Source organism: Notamacropus eugenii, chromosome 2 (genome assembly GCF_028372415.1).
Source record: "Notamacropus eugenii isolate mMacEug1 chromosome 2, mMacEug1.pri_v2, whole genome shotgun sequence".
Classification (NCBI taxonomy): Eukaryota; Metazoa; Chordata; class Mammalia; order Diprotodontia; family Macropodidae; genus Notamacropus; species Notamacropus eugenii.
In genome coordinates, this window is record NC_092873.1 from 220864561 (window position 1) to 220883823 (window position 19263).

The 19263-nt window shown below is 37.7% G+C and overlaps 1 protein-coding gene across 1 annotated transcript in view; it reads right to left on the reverse strand.

Annotated features, from left to right (window-relative positions):
• Positions 1 to 11319, reverse strand: part of ALDH8A1 (aldehyde dehydrogenase 8 family member A1) — a 28275-nt gene extending 16956 nt beyond the window's left edge. Inside the window, exons 1-3 of the mRNA XM_072643402.1 lie at positions 11113 to 11319; positions 5904 to 6051; positions 9 to 164 (exon numbers count right to left, since the gene is read on the reverse strand). Of these exons, the coding sequence (XP_072499503.1) occupies positions 9 to 164; positions 5904 to 6051; positions 11113 to 11250 (442 nt within the window). The 5' untranslated portion in view covers positions 11251 to 11319. The remainder of the gene's footprint in view (positions 1 to 8; positions 165 to 5903; positions 6052 to 11112) is intronic.
• Between the last annotated feature and the right edge of the window lie 7944 nt (positions 11320 to 19263).

A 19263-nucleotide genomic window follows, 5' to 3' on the forward strand; every position in this document is an offset into this window, starting at 1 on the left:
GTACCTACCTATTCCAACAGGACTTCTCACAGTATAGTGCATACAGCCCATGGAATCCATCTGAGTAGCATCTGTGGTGTGGTGAAGGATTGAGGAGGCAAAGAATCGGAAGTTGTACACAGCCCGTGGGATGTCCACAGTTCTGGCAAACGTGATTGTTTTTCCTGCAGGAGGGAAGCAGTTTAAGGCATATGGCAGCTATTCGTAGTGAACTAAAGAAGGGTTCACTAGAATTCTAGTTCATATAACACATGACCATAGATTTAGATTTGGAAGGAACCTCAGAGGTGATCTATTCCAACTCTTTCATTTTGGAGATGAGAAAACAAAGACCCAGACATTTAAATGATTTTGTTCAAAGACACACAGATCAGTAAGTATCAGAGGAAGGATCTGAAAAAAGGAAATGGGGACACAATATTAAGAACTAAGCTACCATCCTTTGGGGGTGTAGTAGACTCTTGACCTATGAATTCATTGTGTAGGGAACTTCCAAGGTGGAAATTCTTTTCACTAATGTACCTAAGTAGCATAGTGTATAGCATGCTGGGCCTGGAGTCAGAAAGACCTGAATTCAAATCCGGCCTCATTTACTATCTATATGACATTGTACAAGTCACTTAACCTCTGTTTGCCTCAGTTTCCTCATCTCTGAAATGGGGATAAAAACAGTACATACCTCCCAGGGTTGTTGTGAAGATCAAATGAGATATTTGCAAAGCGTTTACCCTGCACATAGTATGCTATGTAAATGCTAGCTACTCTTATTATTAATGCAAATCAGCGATCCCTCTGTAGAGAGTTGCCCAAGGCGCACAGCCAACACGTGTCAAAGGCAGTATTTGAACCTAGGCCTTTTTAACACGTAGTAGGCACAGTATAAATGCTTATTCTTTCTCCCAATATGTGTCAGAAGCAGAACTTCAATCCAGGTCTTTCTGAGGGATTGATCCACTCTGCTCCACCTCACACAATTTCTCAACATCCCCTTATTAGTTATCTATTCCCCAAAACTATTGAAACATCCTGATTTCTTTATTGCTTACTGAACATAATCCCTATGGAGAAGAAAATGTAAGCATTTAAATTCTAAAATGGGCCCTTGGCTAAAACATGGAAATCTCCCAGGTTCAAGAACTTGAAAACTTGAATAGGCCATAAGAAGACACATGGGATTAAAGTGGGCCACTTACTATTTGTTTTATGATTGTGGACTGAACGCAAGTCATAAATACTTAAAATTCAGTGTTTCTAGCCTGGCTAAGCCTAAATACTCCTCCACCCACACACTTTCATTCAATTCAGAATTGCCCTTGTCTGCAAAAGAGACTGAGACAAGAAATATGAAAGTAATTGAACCAGCACTTCACAAAAGAACCCTTTGAAAGGAAATGATTACTTATTAAATTTCTACTCCAACATGTGGAAAAATTGATCAAATCCAGACTGTCACAAGAGATCACCAGGATGCTCTCAGGTGCACAGATGCGTGCTATTACTGGGTCAGCCATGGCATACCTCGTGCAGGATCTTGATTTAACAAAGCCTGTCAGCAGAAGTGGCAGCAATTCTTGGTCAGAAATACATTTGCCCTCCATTTTGACAAGTGGAGCATAGATGGAATGCACATAAACTTTCAGAAGACTTAGAAGTGGAAGTATCCTTAAAGAATATCTATGCCAATTCCCTCATTTTATAGATAAGGAAAATGAAAGAAAAAGGGAAGTATGCCCCAATTAGTCCAATTAGTGCCAATAATGAATCTCCTGGACTGGTTGAGCTATTTGAATTTGTACTGTATGATTTCAAATACTACAAATGCAAGTACATCCCACCACTTACAAGGATCCATTATTTGTAACAGAACTGGAATTTGGACCCCGGTCTTCTGCCTTCACATAGCCTAAATATTCTATCCCTGGAATGTGCTTCCTCCTCATCCCTTCCCACCTTCTTAGAAATTCTAGCTTCCTTTAAGCTCAGGTGCTACCTCCTAAACAAGTGCTACTTCATAAACAAGGTCTAAACTGTTCCCCCCATAAATCTGCATTTAAATATAAATGAATGTTCATATATTTATGAATATATACATTTAAATAAATAGTGTAAGTGAATATTAATAAATAAAATTTTAAATGAATATTTAATATTTACTTATTTATGGACATATTACCCTATAATGAAATGTAAACTCCTTGAAAACAGTGTATCCCTACTGCCTGACACATAGCAAATGCTCAATAAATAAATGTTTGGTAAATAAATGAATGAATGAATGACACCAAATCCAGTACTATGCTCCTCCAATCTATCTCCCATTATATTGGTTCTTGAATCCTAGTCATCCAGTCGTAATGCATTAGATGCGAAGTGTATATACATACTATATCCTCTCTAAAACCTCATCTCTACTTTGTTTATATTTATTCATCTTCTGGCTCATTCTAATCTGACCTTTCTATTAGGTTCTCTGGACCCCTTCTATATTCTCAACACATTCCCCTACATTCATGAACATTTCAACTCAATTCCACTCAGTTGACTACTGTTCCAGCATTAGGCTAGGTGCTAGAAATATAAAGACAAAATGATAACAATCCTAGTTCTCAAAGAGTTTATATCCAACTAATATTCCTTTCAATCAATCAAGTCAAGTCAACAAGCATTTATTTAGCTTCCATCATATGTCAGGTTCTGTATAAAATGCTGGGGAAACAAAGAAAGGTAAAAATAGTACATGCTCTTCAAGGAGCTCACATTCTATGGAGCAGACAAAATGTAAATAAACAGATAAATAAAGAATAACAGATGAATAAATAAAGATAAATAAAGAATTAAAGGTTATAGCTTCATTTCCTACCCAGTTGAGCACTGTTTTAGACTTCTTTGGATTTCTTGATCACGAAGTATTATCATTCTAGAAGATCTCATAGGCCTTGGTACTCACACCTCATCAGTTCCCTCTGCCCCTCTGATTAGAAGGCAGAGCCATAAACTTCAAAGCTTCCATTTAAGGAGGGAGCCCAAGCCGACAATCTCTCCATTACTTACTTCTCCTCCCTCCTATCCCTTTTCAGCTTCCTGTTGTGTGCTGTTTTCCCTCATTAGACTGTAAACTTCTTGAAGGTAGAGACTATCTTTGTTATACTTTTATCCGCAGCACTTTGCACAGTGTTTGACATATAATAGAAGCTTAATAAATGTTTATTTATTGAATGACCATTTTGATTGATCAGAAACCTGGCTTTCCCTCTAGCATGCTACATTCACTGCAGTCCTCTGCTCTGAACAAGTCTTAATTCACAGGGTCATGAAAAGGTGCTTATCAGCCTACTTTTTGCCCTCTGCTGCTGCTCCAAAACCTTTCTTCTATGCCAATCCTAGATAGCCTTTCCTCCTTTGAAGTAAAATTGTCTTCCTTTCATTTTCTTTCTACTGCTTCTGACCTCTACATCACTTCCCCAACATCTCAGTGACATTAGAACCTGGTTTATGGTCTTCTCCTCAAGAATGAAAGACAAGCAACATATCCTGGCATCATTCTTTGGGACTTCGACATTCATGGTGATAATGCCAATAATGGTAACAGCAATAATAAGGGTGCTATAATAACAAAATGAAGCATAGTATTTCAAAGATACATACTCTCATAGACAAGGGCAGCTAGTTGGATAGAGTGGATAGAGCGCAAGGCTTGGAATCAGGAAGATCTATCCTCATGAGTTCTAATCCAACCTCAGACACTTACTAGCTGTGTGTCCCTGAGCAAGTCACTTCACCCTGTTTGCCTCAGTTTTCTCATCTGTAAAATGAGCTAAAGAAGGAAATGGCAAACCATTCCAGTACCTTTGCCAAGAAAACTCCAAATGGGGTCACAAAGAGGCAGAAATGGCTGAAACTACCGAAAAACAACAATGCTAATAGATGTAAAGATACAAAGGACCTTAGAGGTTACTGAGGCCAACCCCTTCATTTTAAAGATTAAAAAAAAACTGAGGCCTGGGAAAGTAAAGCGACTTGCCCAGAGTCACACAACTACTGACAGTGTGATGCAGGAGTTGAACCCAAGTATTTCTGGATCCTAGTCTATCTCCTTATTCACTAAATCACACAACCTCTTAGTTTTCAGAGCACTACATATAAAAATACACACACACACATATATGTACGTATATATGTGTATACGTACATATATGTGTATGTGTATATATATATATTATGTATGTGTGTATGTATATATATATATATATATATATGTTATCTCATTAGACTCTCAAAAACAAACCTGTGAGACAGATTCTAATTTTACGGGAGTGGGGAAGGGAACTTTTTTTTAGGATGAGGAATGCCCTAAGTGAAAATTCCCTTCACCAATGCAGACTAGCAACTTGTCTGTAACATAATCTTGGATAATTGCCTAGGACATTAAGAAGTTAAGCATCCATAGTCAAATATTTGTACATGTCCAAAGCATGTCTTAAGGCTTTTATCCATACCACATTACCTAATACTAATTCCTTAAACTTCTCTACTCCAGTAAATTCTTTCTCCACACAGCTTCAGCCACTGTTACTTCATGATCACACCAAAACTTCCTTAGTGCATTCAGTATCTGGTTCACAGTTCCTCCTCTGCACCTGTGTTCTGCTGTTGTCCTTAATAACTTCAGTATGCAAGTTCAGTGATTCTTTCAATACCCTGCCCTCAAAGTCCTTCAAATCCCTTAATTCTCCAAGCATTCCATTTCTCCTTCAATTCTGTCACTCTCACTGGTATAGATATATTTTAGAATTCACCATCACTCAAGACTGTTTTACCTCCTACATACTGACATATTCTCCACCCCCCACTCTCATTTTTTCCTTAATTCTACTGAACCTGTTCCTTTTCCCTCACTATTACCACCAGTTCCTTAATTCTCCATTTTCTTTGAACCAATAGCCTTATTTTGTCTCTACTTGACATCATATCTAACCTGAAACTCATGCCTCACCATTTCCCATTCTGCTAATATGGACTAGGGAAAAGCTGTGGTGCTAGGCAGTGCTATAAAAAGTCACATTTTTTGGTTTCAGTGTAAATTCATGTTATTCAATCTCAACTGGGCCCTTGCTGCTGCTTTCCCATTCTTCAAGTTATCCAGTAGCAGCTCCCTTACTCTACTGAGGTTATGCATTAGCCATAACATGACAGATGACATGGACGGACCACTTGTGTGCCACCCAAGAACAGTGTCATCTACACACTGCACAAACATAAAGCAGCAAGCACAAACTTGTGGGAATCAAGTAGTTTCAAAACAATCTCTAATGCTGTGTCTTTACAACCCAGCCTTCTCTATGGTTATCTGATCTGTCTTGAATTGTAATTTGGAATTATGGTAAGAAAATGACTAATATGTTCATGCCCTTTGAATTCATAGTGCGTGAAGTAAATCAGACACACACACACACACACACACTCACATCTAAAAACACTAAAATACTCATTGCAGCAATTTTTTAGGTAGCAAAGAACTAGAAACAAAGCAGCTGCTCATCAGCTGTGGAATGTCTCACCAAATTGTGGTTTATGAATGTAATGGAATATTACTGCTTCATAAGAAACAAATTCAGAGAAACATGAAAAGATTTATATGTACAGATGTAGAATGAAGTCATCAGAACTAGGGAAACAATACACACAATGATGCATGTGAGGAACTTTGCCTTTTTGAAGCCCTTTTATAAGAAGTAGTTAATGATGAAAGAGGGAGAAACAATTTTGTGTAAAGGAAGTGATTTATATCGATTGTCAAATGACATGATGTGGGTGGGATATTGCCCCTCATGAATAAACATTGCTCCCTACTATGAAACCAGATTTCCCCAGCACTGCAACATTTGAAAAAGAGCTTGATTTACCTTGGTCTTTTGATTCAGCTTGTGCAAAGTCCTCCAGGGACTGTTCCAGCAGATCTGCCAACTTATTCATGATCTGAGAGCGGTCTTGGGGGCTTGTGGATGACCAATGGGGAAAGGCCTCTCTAGCAGCTGTGACTGCTGCTTCTATCTTTGAAAAACAAATGGAAGAGTCAGCAAGTTGCTGTTGACTTATAAGTTGTGGTAGCATCCACAAGTGATTCTCCTGGAAGTTTCCTTTAGTAAGTGACATTACCCAGAAAACCTCTTTGTATAAAGCAAGACTGGGGGACACAGGTGGTTGGATAGAGTGCTGGGATGAGGCAAGGAAATAAGAGGTACCAATTGTTGTTTTCTATATTCAAAGATGGTAGAGTGAAGAGTACACTAGATAAAGACAGTCCTAAGGTCTGGTTTTGATTTGGTCATTAGCTACCTGTGTGATAGTTGACAGGTCACCACATATCTCTGAATTGTAATTTCTTCATCTGAAAAATGAGGTCCAAAATGATCTCTTCCAATTCCAACTTCTGTGAGTTTTAGTTCATGCCTTATTTGGTTTCTTCAAGCCCACATTTTCTCCGTTCTCTTTCTTTTTTATTTATTGGTAAAGGGTATTCTGGGATGGGTCTGACTTAGGGAAGATATTTGGTGGAAGGGGAGACCTTATGAGGAGTCTTCAAATCACACTATCTAGGCAGGGAGGTATCTGGACTCAGTCCTGGTTAGTACCAGAAGACTGTTGGATGGCAGATTGCACCCACAAGGTAGGCTATATATCATCTCATGCTGGACAAGTCACCAAATAGGATTTGTAGAAAGCAGTATTAGTAGGAGACAATGATGGAGCCCAATGGCAGATTCCTTTCTTTACCCCATATCTCCTCACCTATGCCAATGGTTCTCAAAGACTGTGTCTTAAATTTTATTTGGGGTGATATGGAAATATCATCTCTCCTTCTCATTCCTTCTGTAGACACCCCAAGACTTCCACATACTCCAAATCCCATCCTCAGCTGCAGCTTGATGGCTGCCTTTTTTGAGATCACTTGGAGGTATAAGACAAAAACACACTTCACTCTATTATGAGTGCAAAAGTAAAGTAAGAAGAGAATGATGGGATTGGAGAGGGGAATCTTAAGGACTGGGAAATGGAACAGGAGGCCCTTTTTTGGGACAAATTTACTGACCCCAACCCCCAACTGAGATCTTCACACAGAGGTTAGGTAACCTTGTCTGATATACTAAAATGGGAGTTTTTTGTTGTAGTTGTGTGAATTGAACTAGAAGGTTACTAAAGATATTTCCAGTCCTTGCGATCTGTGATTCTCTAATTCAGTGTACTTTGAGCAAAATAAAGAGATACATACTACTTGACAGTGTCAAGAAACTGAATCCAAACTGGAGTAAAGCATATAACCAGTAACAGCTAAGGCAGAAGAGAATATAATTCACATTTAAATACTGCTTTGAGGCTTCTAAGGTAATTTCTACACAACATCCCTGCCAGGTAGCTAATACTGGTGCAGTGGATAGAGTACTAGGCCAAGACTCTGAAAAAGCTGAATCCAAATCCAGCTTCAGATATTTACCAGCTGTAGGATCATGGGCAAGTCACTTAATCTTTGTTTCCCTCAGTTTCCTTCTGAGAACTGTAGTGAAGTTCAAATGAGGTGTTTGTAAAGCATTGAACACATTGTTTATTCACACAGTAGGTGCTAGAAAAAGACTAGTTGCTGCTACTACTACTACTCTACTACTACCACTACCACTGCTACTACTGCTACTACTACTACAACTACTACTACTACTCTTATTTTATGAGATGGGGAAATTGAGGTTAAATAACTTGTTTCTTGTGGGAGCAATAGCCTAAGGCCTCACCCTATCCAGTTTTGGCTAGTTTTTCTGTATATGCTTCAGAACAATGTTCACCCATACATTCATTTTTTCCTTACTCTTTGGAATCACCTGAAATTTTGATCTTTTAGAGATTACAATGTTTCACAAACTCTTGGTCACACAGCATGACTGGAATAATATTGATAAATCGATGAAAAAGATGGCTTTTGTGCCAATGAACAGCTTGGGATAACTGAATGGGATGAAATTCTTCAAATCCAACCCATTATGTCTTCCTATTCTACTCTGATCCTAATAATTATCTATCTTCAGGGCTTGATTTAATACAAATGTGCTGATGGGCTAATTGAATTCATTGCCCATCCAACTGCTTGCCATGATCTGGGCAACAAGCAGTCTTTATACACAGGTTTGTTTTTCTTTTTTTTCTTCTGCCTTGTATCTCATTGAAGAAGGTCTGAGAGAGAGGGTGAGGAAAATGAAGAGGAATATACATGTATGTTTTCAGGTAGCATACTTTCTTTTGAAGTATACCTGTAATTTCATCACTTTAGGGCTCTCCTACCTAACAAGGAAATTCAAATATTACTGTAGATTAATGCCTTTCCTAGAGTTTATCAGTTTTAGAGAGTTAACTGAGGGATGGGTAGGCACCAAGTGATAAAGTGACTTTGCCAGGATCAAATAGTTAGCACTTCTTAGAAGCAGGTCTTCTTGACTCAAGGTAAGCAAGTAGCTCTCTATTCACTGCTCCACACTGCCTCTTCTTAATCTCTGTTAAAGAATTTGAAAGACTTACTGGAGGGATCACAGTTATTCTTCTTGGTCCAGAAAATGTAACTAGGAACCATGAGCAGAATTCAGAGAGAGAGGAGGATTTCAGTTCCTTACCAGGGAAAGCTTTGTAATTATTAAAAGTGTTTGTATTGCCTCTGGAGTGGATTTTTTCATCACTAAAGGTTCTCATGCAGGGATTGGACAATCAGCTACTGGGAAGTGATGTATAAAAGAGATTCTAGTTCAAATACAAATCAGACAAATGAGTTCTGAGATACTTCTAAACCTTTTCAGAAGATTCTACAGTTCTGTGGAACATAAAGCAGGTCATCATCGATCTAAAGCAATGTAGGAGAAGCCAAGTACAAGGCCGTGTTCACTGGTTCATCTGATGTTAGGAATGTTTCTTGTGGGTGACTGGGAAAATGAGTAGATAGAGATAGATATCTATATATCTGATCTATATCTGTATCTATCTATCTATATCTATTTGTATCTATCTATATCTATATATCTATATATATGGAGAGAGAGAGAGGTGGGGGGAGAGAACTAGGAAGAAGCAATTGTAGTGCAGTGGAAAGACGACTGAATTTTAAGTCAGGGCAGAGTTCAAAACTTGGTTCTGTTACTGTCTATGTGACCATGGGCAGTCTAACTTTTCTCAATCTTCTCTATAAAATGAGGAGGTTGGATTGAATGATCTCGTGTTTCTTAACTCTAAATCCTATAATCTATTCACCTCTTAACCCCTAAAATTTAATTGTTCTCTAGGGATAGAAAAGATTCCTAAGGACATATAGGAGACACATAATTATTTGCCATTAAAAATGTATTGATAAGAGGAGAATATTCTGAATGTCACAGTATTAGGGTGACACCTCTCTAGCTCAAGTCAGAATCAAAGTTTTAGTTACAGTTTAGCCAACTAGCCATTATCTTATTGCTAATATTTACCTACATGAATGTGAAAGTCTAAAGGTTTAAAATAAAGCAACAAAAAAAATAAAGCTGGTAGGGCAGTTCTTCCGAACTTCTCAGGTAAAACAGCTACATGACTGCTAGGATACTACTAAGAGCCACGGTAAAGGAGTTCAAGTCCCAAAGGCTATTTATTAGCCACATAATCTTGGGCAAGTACTCCTCAAGTCTCAGCCTTCTCACCCGTACAATGACTAGATAATATCTATAATCCTTTCTAGCTCTGAGAATTGTAAAGAACTTCTACACTCAACCACAAAAGATGTGACTTCTTTAAAAACAAACACTGATCTGTAAAGCCTGAGCTACAAATTATCTGACATTTTATTTCCTGACCACAAATGAAATGTTAAACACATAACCCACAGGATAAAAAGAATTATTATCCTTTTCTACACAATAATTGGCAAGAATGCTAGGGTTTCTGGAAACCTTCTTCTTAGTAGCTTTGTGGAATTAAATATTAGGTTTTTAGTGTTTTAACAGCTCATACCTTCCTTACCATACTAATTTTCATTCAAATGTAAAATAAAATTTCCATTTAATTGCTTTATAGTAGTGAAAAAAAAGATTCAGGCTTAATATCACACAGTATTCACTAGAAACCTAGGTCCCTCTCAGCAAAGCTATGATGCTTTGATCATAGCTTCACTTTGACAAGAAAGGGAAAATAGGTTGAGAAACCCAAAAGTATAGTTCCACTTTCAAGCAATGGGAAGGCAAGGACAAGAATTCTTCAGAGAATTCCCAGAGAACTAACTTTAAAGAACTTCATTCTTTCAGTCCAACAACATTTTCTCAGACACCAAATCCAGAGGAGTAGAGAATTTAGGAATATCTTGTGGGGAAAAGGCAGCAAGGGGAACGAGGAAATATCAAACATATTAATGAATCTAACATAACACTTCTGAAACTACAATAACTCTAATCAGACACTCCAATTCTGCAAAGAGATAATGGCTAAGAACAACAAAAAAGAAATAGAAACTAAATGCAATATAACTAAATAGAACTAGAAAATTAAAAAAAAAAAAACTACTATTGCCATTCGACAGATACAGCCCTTACAACCTCACCCTCCTGCTCCTAGTTCTAAGCACAACAAATTAAGTCAATTCAAATTGAGTCATTAAAAAATATAAGCCCCAACTCTGTGGAAAGCAGTCTTAGGGGTTGAGAATGCAGGGACAAAAACACAGTTCCTTGCCCCCAAGGCATTTATGTTCCATAGGCAGATAAAATATGTACGTAAATAAACACAATGCACACAAAGAAATGCAAAATAATTCTGTACGTGAGTGCTACACCTGACTAATCACTGCTTAGACAATGCTGAAAAAAACAAATTGGACAAAACTTAAGATTAAGATGAGCCAGATTTCTGAGTTTTGCTTTTTTTTACCTCAAAATGGGTTAGAATGTTACACCGCTATTATTTACAATACAATGAACTTAGAAGCTCTGAATAAGTTTCCCAAGACCCTTCTAAGGGTTAACAACTTCCATTTCAGACTCATCATCTTTTTCTTCTCTTTTTGTTTATAAAAATGATGCCCTCAATTTATCAACGTATTTAAAAAAATCAGCTTACCTCTTCTTTGCCACTGTCTGGAACTTTGCAATATACCTCCCCTGTAGAAGGGTCATAGGAATCTATGTGTGAATTACAGCGAATAAATTTACCAGCAATAAAGTTTTCTAATTCCAAAAGGGGCTTCTGTCCTGCCATTTTAACCAACTTTCTGCTTTCACTATTTTATAATTCTGCTGACTTTGCTCCCATAGCTTTGTTTATTCCTCAGCTTAAGCCTCCTCCCCTTTTATACCCATTACTCAATAACTTAGTTGACCTATTAAAGACATGTGGGAAAGCAACAGTCCTTACAAGAGTTCTTATGTAAACATCTAATCTGCCAAGCTGATGATGTTGGGGAATCTGAAATGATTACACTTTATCATTTTAAAGGGCTTTTCCATGTATTGATATGGTTTTATTCTCACAATAAATCTCCATCAACACAGATTAGTTTATCAGATTAGAAAGACAGAATTTCAGAGCTGAAAAGGACTTCAGAGGTCATCAATTTCTTCCAACCCATGCTTGAAATGCTTCTTACAATACAACTAACAAGTGTACTCCTCTTGAAAACTTCCATTGAAGGAACCATAGATTTAGATTTAGAGGCCAGCTGGTCAGACTCATTCATTTTATAGCTGAGAAAAGTAAGTGGTACAGCGAGTGCTTGAACCCAGGACCTTAGGGTCAATGCCAGTACTCTTTCCCATTATTCAATAACACCTCCTGGGGGCAGCTGGGTGGCACAGTGGAAAGATAGAGTGCTAGTCCGGGGGTCAGGAGAACCTGAGTTCAAATCAAGCCTTAGATACTTAACGAGACTGTGCAAGCCCAATTTCAACTCTGTTTGTCTCAAGTTTCCTCATCTATCAAATGAGCTGGAGAAGGAAATGGCAAACTGCTCCAGTATATTTGCCAAGAAAACCTCAAATGTGGTCACAAAGGAGCTGACATGACTAAACAACAACAAAAGCCAACCTTCTGTGGTAATCCATTCTCTTTCTGGACAGTTCTAATCTTTATGTTTCCCCAATGTCAAAGGGAAGTCTACCTCCACAACCTCACCCTTCTGCTCCTAGTTCTAAACACCACAAACTGAGTCAATTCAAATTGAGTCATTAAAAAGATAAGCCCCAACTCTGTGGAAAGCAGTCTTAGGGGTTGAGAATGCAAGGACAAAAACACAGCCCCTTGCCCCCAAGGCATTTATGTTCCACAGGTAGATATATGTACATAAATAAATACAATGCATACAAAGAAATGCAGAATAATTTTGTACTTGAGTGCTGCACCTGAGCTGTCATTTGAAATAAGTTAGATATTCCACGCGGCTGTTGTTTGGCCTTTACCTCTGAAGAGGACCCAATGATATCACAGGATGATGTCTTGACATGCTCATTAACTGGATTTAAGTGAGGCAGAGCTGCACAAAGTTGGCAGCCTTACTCTCTCTTCCAGAGTCAACAAAGTCCAGTGGCAAGACAACTGACAAGGTGAGAAGGAAGCACATTTCAGTTGGGGAGCTGGGGGAGGGGGGGCAGCTATTCCTGCAAAGGCACAAAGATAGCAATTTTACGTACTGGAAAAAACTAGCAAGTCAACATTACTGAAAAGGAGATGATGCAAGGGACTAATACAAAATAAAAATAGGTAAGAGGCACATAGGGAAGGGCTTCATTTTAAATGCCAGGGTTTGCTTTTTATTCTAGAGGCAGTAGTCATTGAAGATTTTTCTAGACAAAAGCTAGCAGAGTGGTGAGAAAGGTGTTGAAGGTTAGATAAAAAAAAATCTGACAACTGAATATGAGGCTTGAAGGAAAAGTCAAGAATAACTCCAAGGTCATAAACCTGGGTGACTGCATAGATGGTGCTACTATCAACAGAAGTGATAGGAAAGTGTGTTCTGTTTTGGACATATTGAATTTGAGATGCCAAGAGGCAGCCAGGTAGTTTACGTTAGGGAAGTAGAATTCAGGTCAGACATTAAGATTGGATATATGGAGTCTGGAGGTGGCAAGGAGACGTTAACCTATGGGATCTAAAGAAATCATTAAAGAAGAGACTGTAGACAGAGAATTGGGCACAATGTAGAGCTCTGGGGATTGTTTAACTTTAGTGGGCAAGAGAAAGATGATAAAGATGTAGCAAAGGATACTAAGGAATATTTAATCATTCATAGTACTGAAATGTTTATCAAACTCAGGTACACCAACTAATGAAAACACTATTCAACAAAAACTTTTGGGAAAATCGAAAAGCATTCTGACAGAAATTAGGATTAGATGGCCACCTCCTACCATATACTATGTCAACTGGACCAAACAAGCCTCTAACCTGTGGATGATCAGAGCCAAACAGAGCAGACTAGAGACAGCAGAGTCAGGAATCAAACAAAAATTTAATCTCAGAATGAGCAGGGGAGCAAGATGGTGCAGGGGATAGAGCACTAGCCCTGGAACCAATAGGATCAGAGTTCAAATCTGGCCTCAGATACTTACCAGCTGTGTGATTCTGGGCAAGTCACTTAATCCCCACCGCCTTCAAAACCAACAAAATAAAAATAAAAAAATTCAAAGTGAGGGAACAGCGATAATGACAATGAGATAAGTTTGATTTATAGAAGGACTTCATGACTGGAACATGGGTACTTCTCTGAGCTTGGACAAGCTGGTGCTGGTCAAACAAATACAATAATTATCTGATTTTGCCAGAGGGTAAGCGCAAAGGATTGTTGTTATGCCAAGCTTAAGACACAGTTTGCTTATTGGGTCTTAGCTCTAGAAAACAGGGTATCTCCCAATATCTTTACAACAATGTGTCCCAAAATGAAATGTAACCCAGATATAAAAGGTCATATCATAAATAAATTAGAAGGGCATATTTTTCAAAATTATGGATAAAGGAGAGTTTGTGACCATATAAAGGATAGAGATGATCATAGAAGATATAAAAATTGTAAAATTATAAAAGATATTAAATTATAAAAGATAAAAAATTGTGATTGTAATTACATGAAAGGCATTTGCACAAGTGAAATCAATGAATTTGAAGAAGTACAGTGAACTGAGAAAATCTTTGCAACAAACTTCTCTGAAAAAGAAATGCAAATTAAGACGACTGTAAGGTTTTTCCTTATACTTATCAAATTTGTGATAATGACAGCAAGGGAAATTGACAATTGTTGGAGGCTGTGTGACAATAAGGACATTAGTATACTGCTAGGGGAACTGAATTGGTCCAATTATTCTGTAAAGCAATTTAGAATGGTACACCATAAGTTGTTAAACTGTGTGTACCCTATGATATGACCTAATGATAACACTACCAGGCATATATCCACAAAGAAATCAAATATGGAAGGAAATAACCTATATGTACGAAAATGTTTATAGCAGTTCTTCTTGTTGCACCAAAGAATTGGAAACAAAATGGGGGAGTCAGTTGGAAAAATGTTATATGAAATGTAACAGAATATTGTTGCTAGTTATTTATTGTTGTTAAGTCATTTTTCAGTCACATCCAACTTTTCATGACCCTATTTGAGATTTTCTTGGCAGAGATACTGGAGTAGTTTGTCATTTCCTTCTCCAGCTCATTTTACACATGAGGAAACTGAGGCAAACAGGGTTAAGTTACTTGCTCATAGTTACATAGCTGCTAAAAGTCTGAGGCCAGATTTCCACTCAGGAAGAAGAGTCTCCTGATTCCAGGCCCAGCTCTCTATCCACTGCACCATCTAGCTGCCCAAGTTAGTCACTACTGTGTCAAAAAAGAAACAAACCAACAATCAGAAAAAAAGGTAGATCCAGAGAACCCTAGGAAAACGTATAATGATCTTATGCTGAGCAACACCAGAATAATTCTTACAATGACTATAAAATTATAAAGGAAGATCACTTTGAAAGACTTAATAATGCCAATTAATGTAATGATTCACCACAACATTCCAGAAAACTAATGATATAGCAGGTTTCCCACCTGTTGGTAGGGAGGTGATAAACAATAGGTACAGACATAGACAAAGTGTTAGTTTTGTTTGACTACACTTGTGATGGAGAGCTTTTTACTTGTGAGCTGTCTTATCCCAGTAGATCAGAGGTTCCTTGAGAGCAGGAACTGTATTTCTTTTCCTTATTTGTATCCCTGTTGGTTAGTACAATGCCTGGCACATAGTAGAAATTCATTAAATGCTTATTGTATTATAAAATAGGAAAGGATGGAGGAAATAACAATGAGACAGGGAGAAAGAGAGGGGAGAGGGAGGGAGATACGGGGAGAGACAGAGAGAATTAATGAAACATTTCAAAAATATACGTAAGAAAAGAAAATGCAGACAACAAATGGTGGCATTTATAGACTTTAACAATAAGCCATACATGAGATTGTTTCATATATAACCTTGTTTTTGTTTTTTGTAAGTGGAAATACTCATTTGTTGATACTTGTTAAGTTCATATTTTTTTAAATGGGGGGAAGGACTGATAGGAAGAGAGAAAAAAAGGAGAAAGGAAGGAGGGATTGAAGGAGGGAGGACAGGAAGAGGGAGTGCATAGTGTCATATAAGTCAAAGAAGAGACACTGTCCAAGAACTTCTTGTTTAGTCGTACTGGATTCTTTGTGACCCCAACGACCATATCACAGCAGGCACTTCTGGCCTCCACTGTCTCTCAAAGTCTGTCCAAACTCAAGCTCGTTGTTTCCACGAGACTCTCTATTTATCTCCTTGCTTTCCCTTTTGTCTTCAATCTTTCTCAACATCAGGGTCTGTCCAGGAAAGGATGTCAAAAGTTACAGAGGTCAAGTAGAACAAGTCATGAGAAAAGGTCATTTTAGCAGTTAAGAGAGTTGGTAACTTGGAAGAGAGCAGTTTTAAGTTGAACGGTGCTGTCAGAAATCAGAATGCAAAGGAGTAAGAACAAACCGGGAGGGGAGGCAAGGTGGGCAACCAGTTCAGTCTACTAACTTTCTAGGAGCCTGACAATAAAAGGAAGGATACAGGTATGATAACTTTGAGGCAATAGCAAGGTAATGGAAGTTGAGGATGGGCAACAAAGGCACATTTGCAGGTGGTGGGGATGAGAGATTTAAGATGGAAAAGAGGGAATGAATGAAGGAATAAGCTCCTGGAGAAAGACATGATGCGAAGGATCAAGACTACAAGTAAGAGAGAGGGTAGCCTTGGTATGACACCTGCCTTTTCAAAAGACTGGAGAAAGGAAGGAAGAATGGGGAGGGGTGAATAAAGTGAAAAGAGGTTCTGAGATATGAAGTGGGAGAAAACAGGCAAGTTTCAGTGGAACGCTATTTTTTTTTATTAAAGTGGGATATGGGGATGTGTAGTGAGAGTGTCAAGGGTGTGGGGCATCTGAGTGGCATGTGTGATTATCAAAAGAACTTCGATGTAACAATGAGGGTTTTGTTTATGGTACTGTAAAGGAAGGTTAAATAAGAAAATTGTAAGAGAAGAAAAAGAAACTGAAGGAATCAGAACAGGCAATGAAGAAACAAAGCTATCACTCTTTGCAGATGATATGACAACATACTTAGAGAATCCAGTAAAAAAACTACTTGAAATAATAAACAACTTTAGCAAAGTTGCAGTATATAAAATGCACATAATTCATTGGCATTTCTAAATTTTACTAACAAAGCCCAGCATCAAGAGATAGAAAAAGAAATAACATTTAAAATAACTGTAGACAATATAAAATATTTGGGAGTCTACCTGCCAAGACAAACCCAGGAACTATATGAACACAATACAAAATGCTTTTCAGACAAAGTCAGATCTAAATAATTGGAAAAATATAAGTGGCTCATGGATAGGCCACGCTAATATAATAAAAATGACAATTCTATTGTATTGTTAATGTACTTTTGCTTAATTTGAAGATCTTTCCCACCCATTAATAAGCCCACATGAACTGCTTAAATCACCTGGAAGCCTAAGTCACATGTGATTGGAGGAGCTTGCTGAAGGTGCAGGAGGAAGAGTGGAGCAGAGCTGGGAGGAAGTTGGTAAGAGCAGTTAGGGTGGAGTAAAGAGAGGACAAAGGCAGGTATAGCTCTGAGTATGAGTATTTTGCTTGTAGGAAGGCCCCTGGCAGGCGAGAGTGGGGGAAGGCTTGGGAAAAAAAGGTAGATCCAGAGAACCCTAGGAAAACATATAATGATCTTATGCTGAGCAACACCAGAATAATTCTTACAATGACTATAAAATTGTAAAGGAATGCATCGTCCCCTGCAGTGCTAATGTGTACTGACATTTTGGTTACCATGATGGATTTGGCTTTCTGGTGTCTGAATAAATGTTTTTCTTTTGCCTTCTATATGGAAAGTCTATTATATTTTGGGATTCAGAACTATGCTGGCATAGTCACAGTTGCCATCAGTGCTGTGAATATTGCTTTGGCAATACATCTACCTAACCTAATTTACTTATTTAGTGCCATCTTAACTAAACTACCAAAAAGTTATTTTATAAAACTAGAAAAGATATTAACAGAATTCATCTGGAAGAACAAAAGGTCCAGAATATTAACAGAATTAATGATAAGAAATGCAAGAGAAAATGACCTAGCTGTTCCAGATCTAAAATTGTACTAGAAGGCAGCAATTATCAAAACTACTTGGTGCTGGCTAAGAAATAGAGTAGTGGATCAGTGGAATAGGTTAGGTACACAAGACACAGTAGTCAATGGCTATATTAACCTACTTTCTGATAAACCCACAGAATCCAGTTTCTGAAAATAAGAATTCACTAATTAACAAAAACTGCTGGGGAAAACTAGAAAATAGTATGATAGAAACTAGGCCTCAGCAAACACCTTACACCATATAATAAGATAAAGTCAAAATGAGGACACAATTTAGATATAAAGGGTGATAGTATAAACAAATTAAGAGAGCAAGGAATAGTTTACCTTCCAACTCTACGGAGAAGCAAAGAATTTATGACCAAACAAGAGACAGAGAACAACATTATGAAATGCAAAATGGATTATTTTGATTACATTACATTAAAAAGGTTTTGCGCAAACAAAGCCAATGCAACCAAAATTAGAAGGGAAGCAGAAAGCTGGGAAACAATTTTTACAGCCAATGTCTCTGATACAAAGGCTTCAATTTCCAAAATCTATAGAGAATGGAATCAAATCTGTAAGAATACAAGTCATTCCCCAATTGATAAATGGTCCAAGGATACAAACAGGCAGTTTTCAGATGAGGAAATTAAAGCTATCTATAGTCATGAAAAATGCTCTAAATCGCCATTGATTAGAGAAATGAACATTAGAACAACTCTTGAAGTACCATCTTACACCAATTAGATTGGCTAACATGATAAAACAGGAAAATGATAAATGTTGGAGATGTGGGAAAATTGGAACACTAATGCATTGTTGGTGGAGTTGGGAACTAATCCAACCATTCTGGAGAGCAATTTGGAACTATGCCCAAAGGGCTATAAAATTGTGTATACCTTTTGATCCAGCAATACTACTTCTAGGTCTATATCCCACCCAGAGAGATCATAAAAATGGGGAAAGGACCTACAGGTACAAAAATATCTAGAGCAGCTCTCTTTGTGGTGGCTAAAAATTGGAAATTGAGGAGATGCTTATCAATTTCAGAATGGCTGAACAAGTTGTGGTACATGAACATAATGGCATATACTTTGTTACATAAGAAGTAGTAATCAGCAGGCAGACTTCAGAAAAACCTGGAAAGACTTGCATGAACTGATGCTGAGTAAAGTGAGAACCAGGAAAACACTGTACACAGTAACAGCAACATTGTATGATCAATACTGATAAACTTAGCTATTCTCAGTAATGCAATGAACTAAGACAATTCCAAAAGACTCATTGTGGAAAGTGCTATCCACATTCAAAGAACTATGGAGTCTGAATGCATATCAAAGCATATTTTCTTTTTTCCCTTTGGTTCTTCTTTACATGACTGATGTGTAAATGTTTAATATGATTGTAAATGTATAGTCTATATCAGATTATATGCTGTCTTGGTGAAGGCAGGGAAGCTCAAAATCTTATAAAAGTGAATGCTGAAAACTAAAACTAAATATTTATTTAAAAAGAAAAAAATAGTAAAGAACCCAACTAGCACAGTCTTATGACTCTCCAGGTATACTGAGGAACACATGAACAG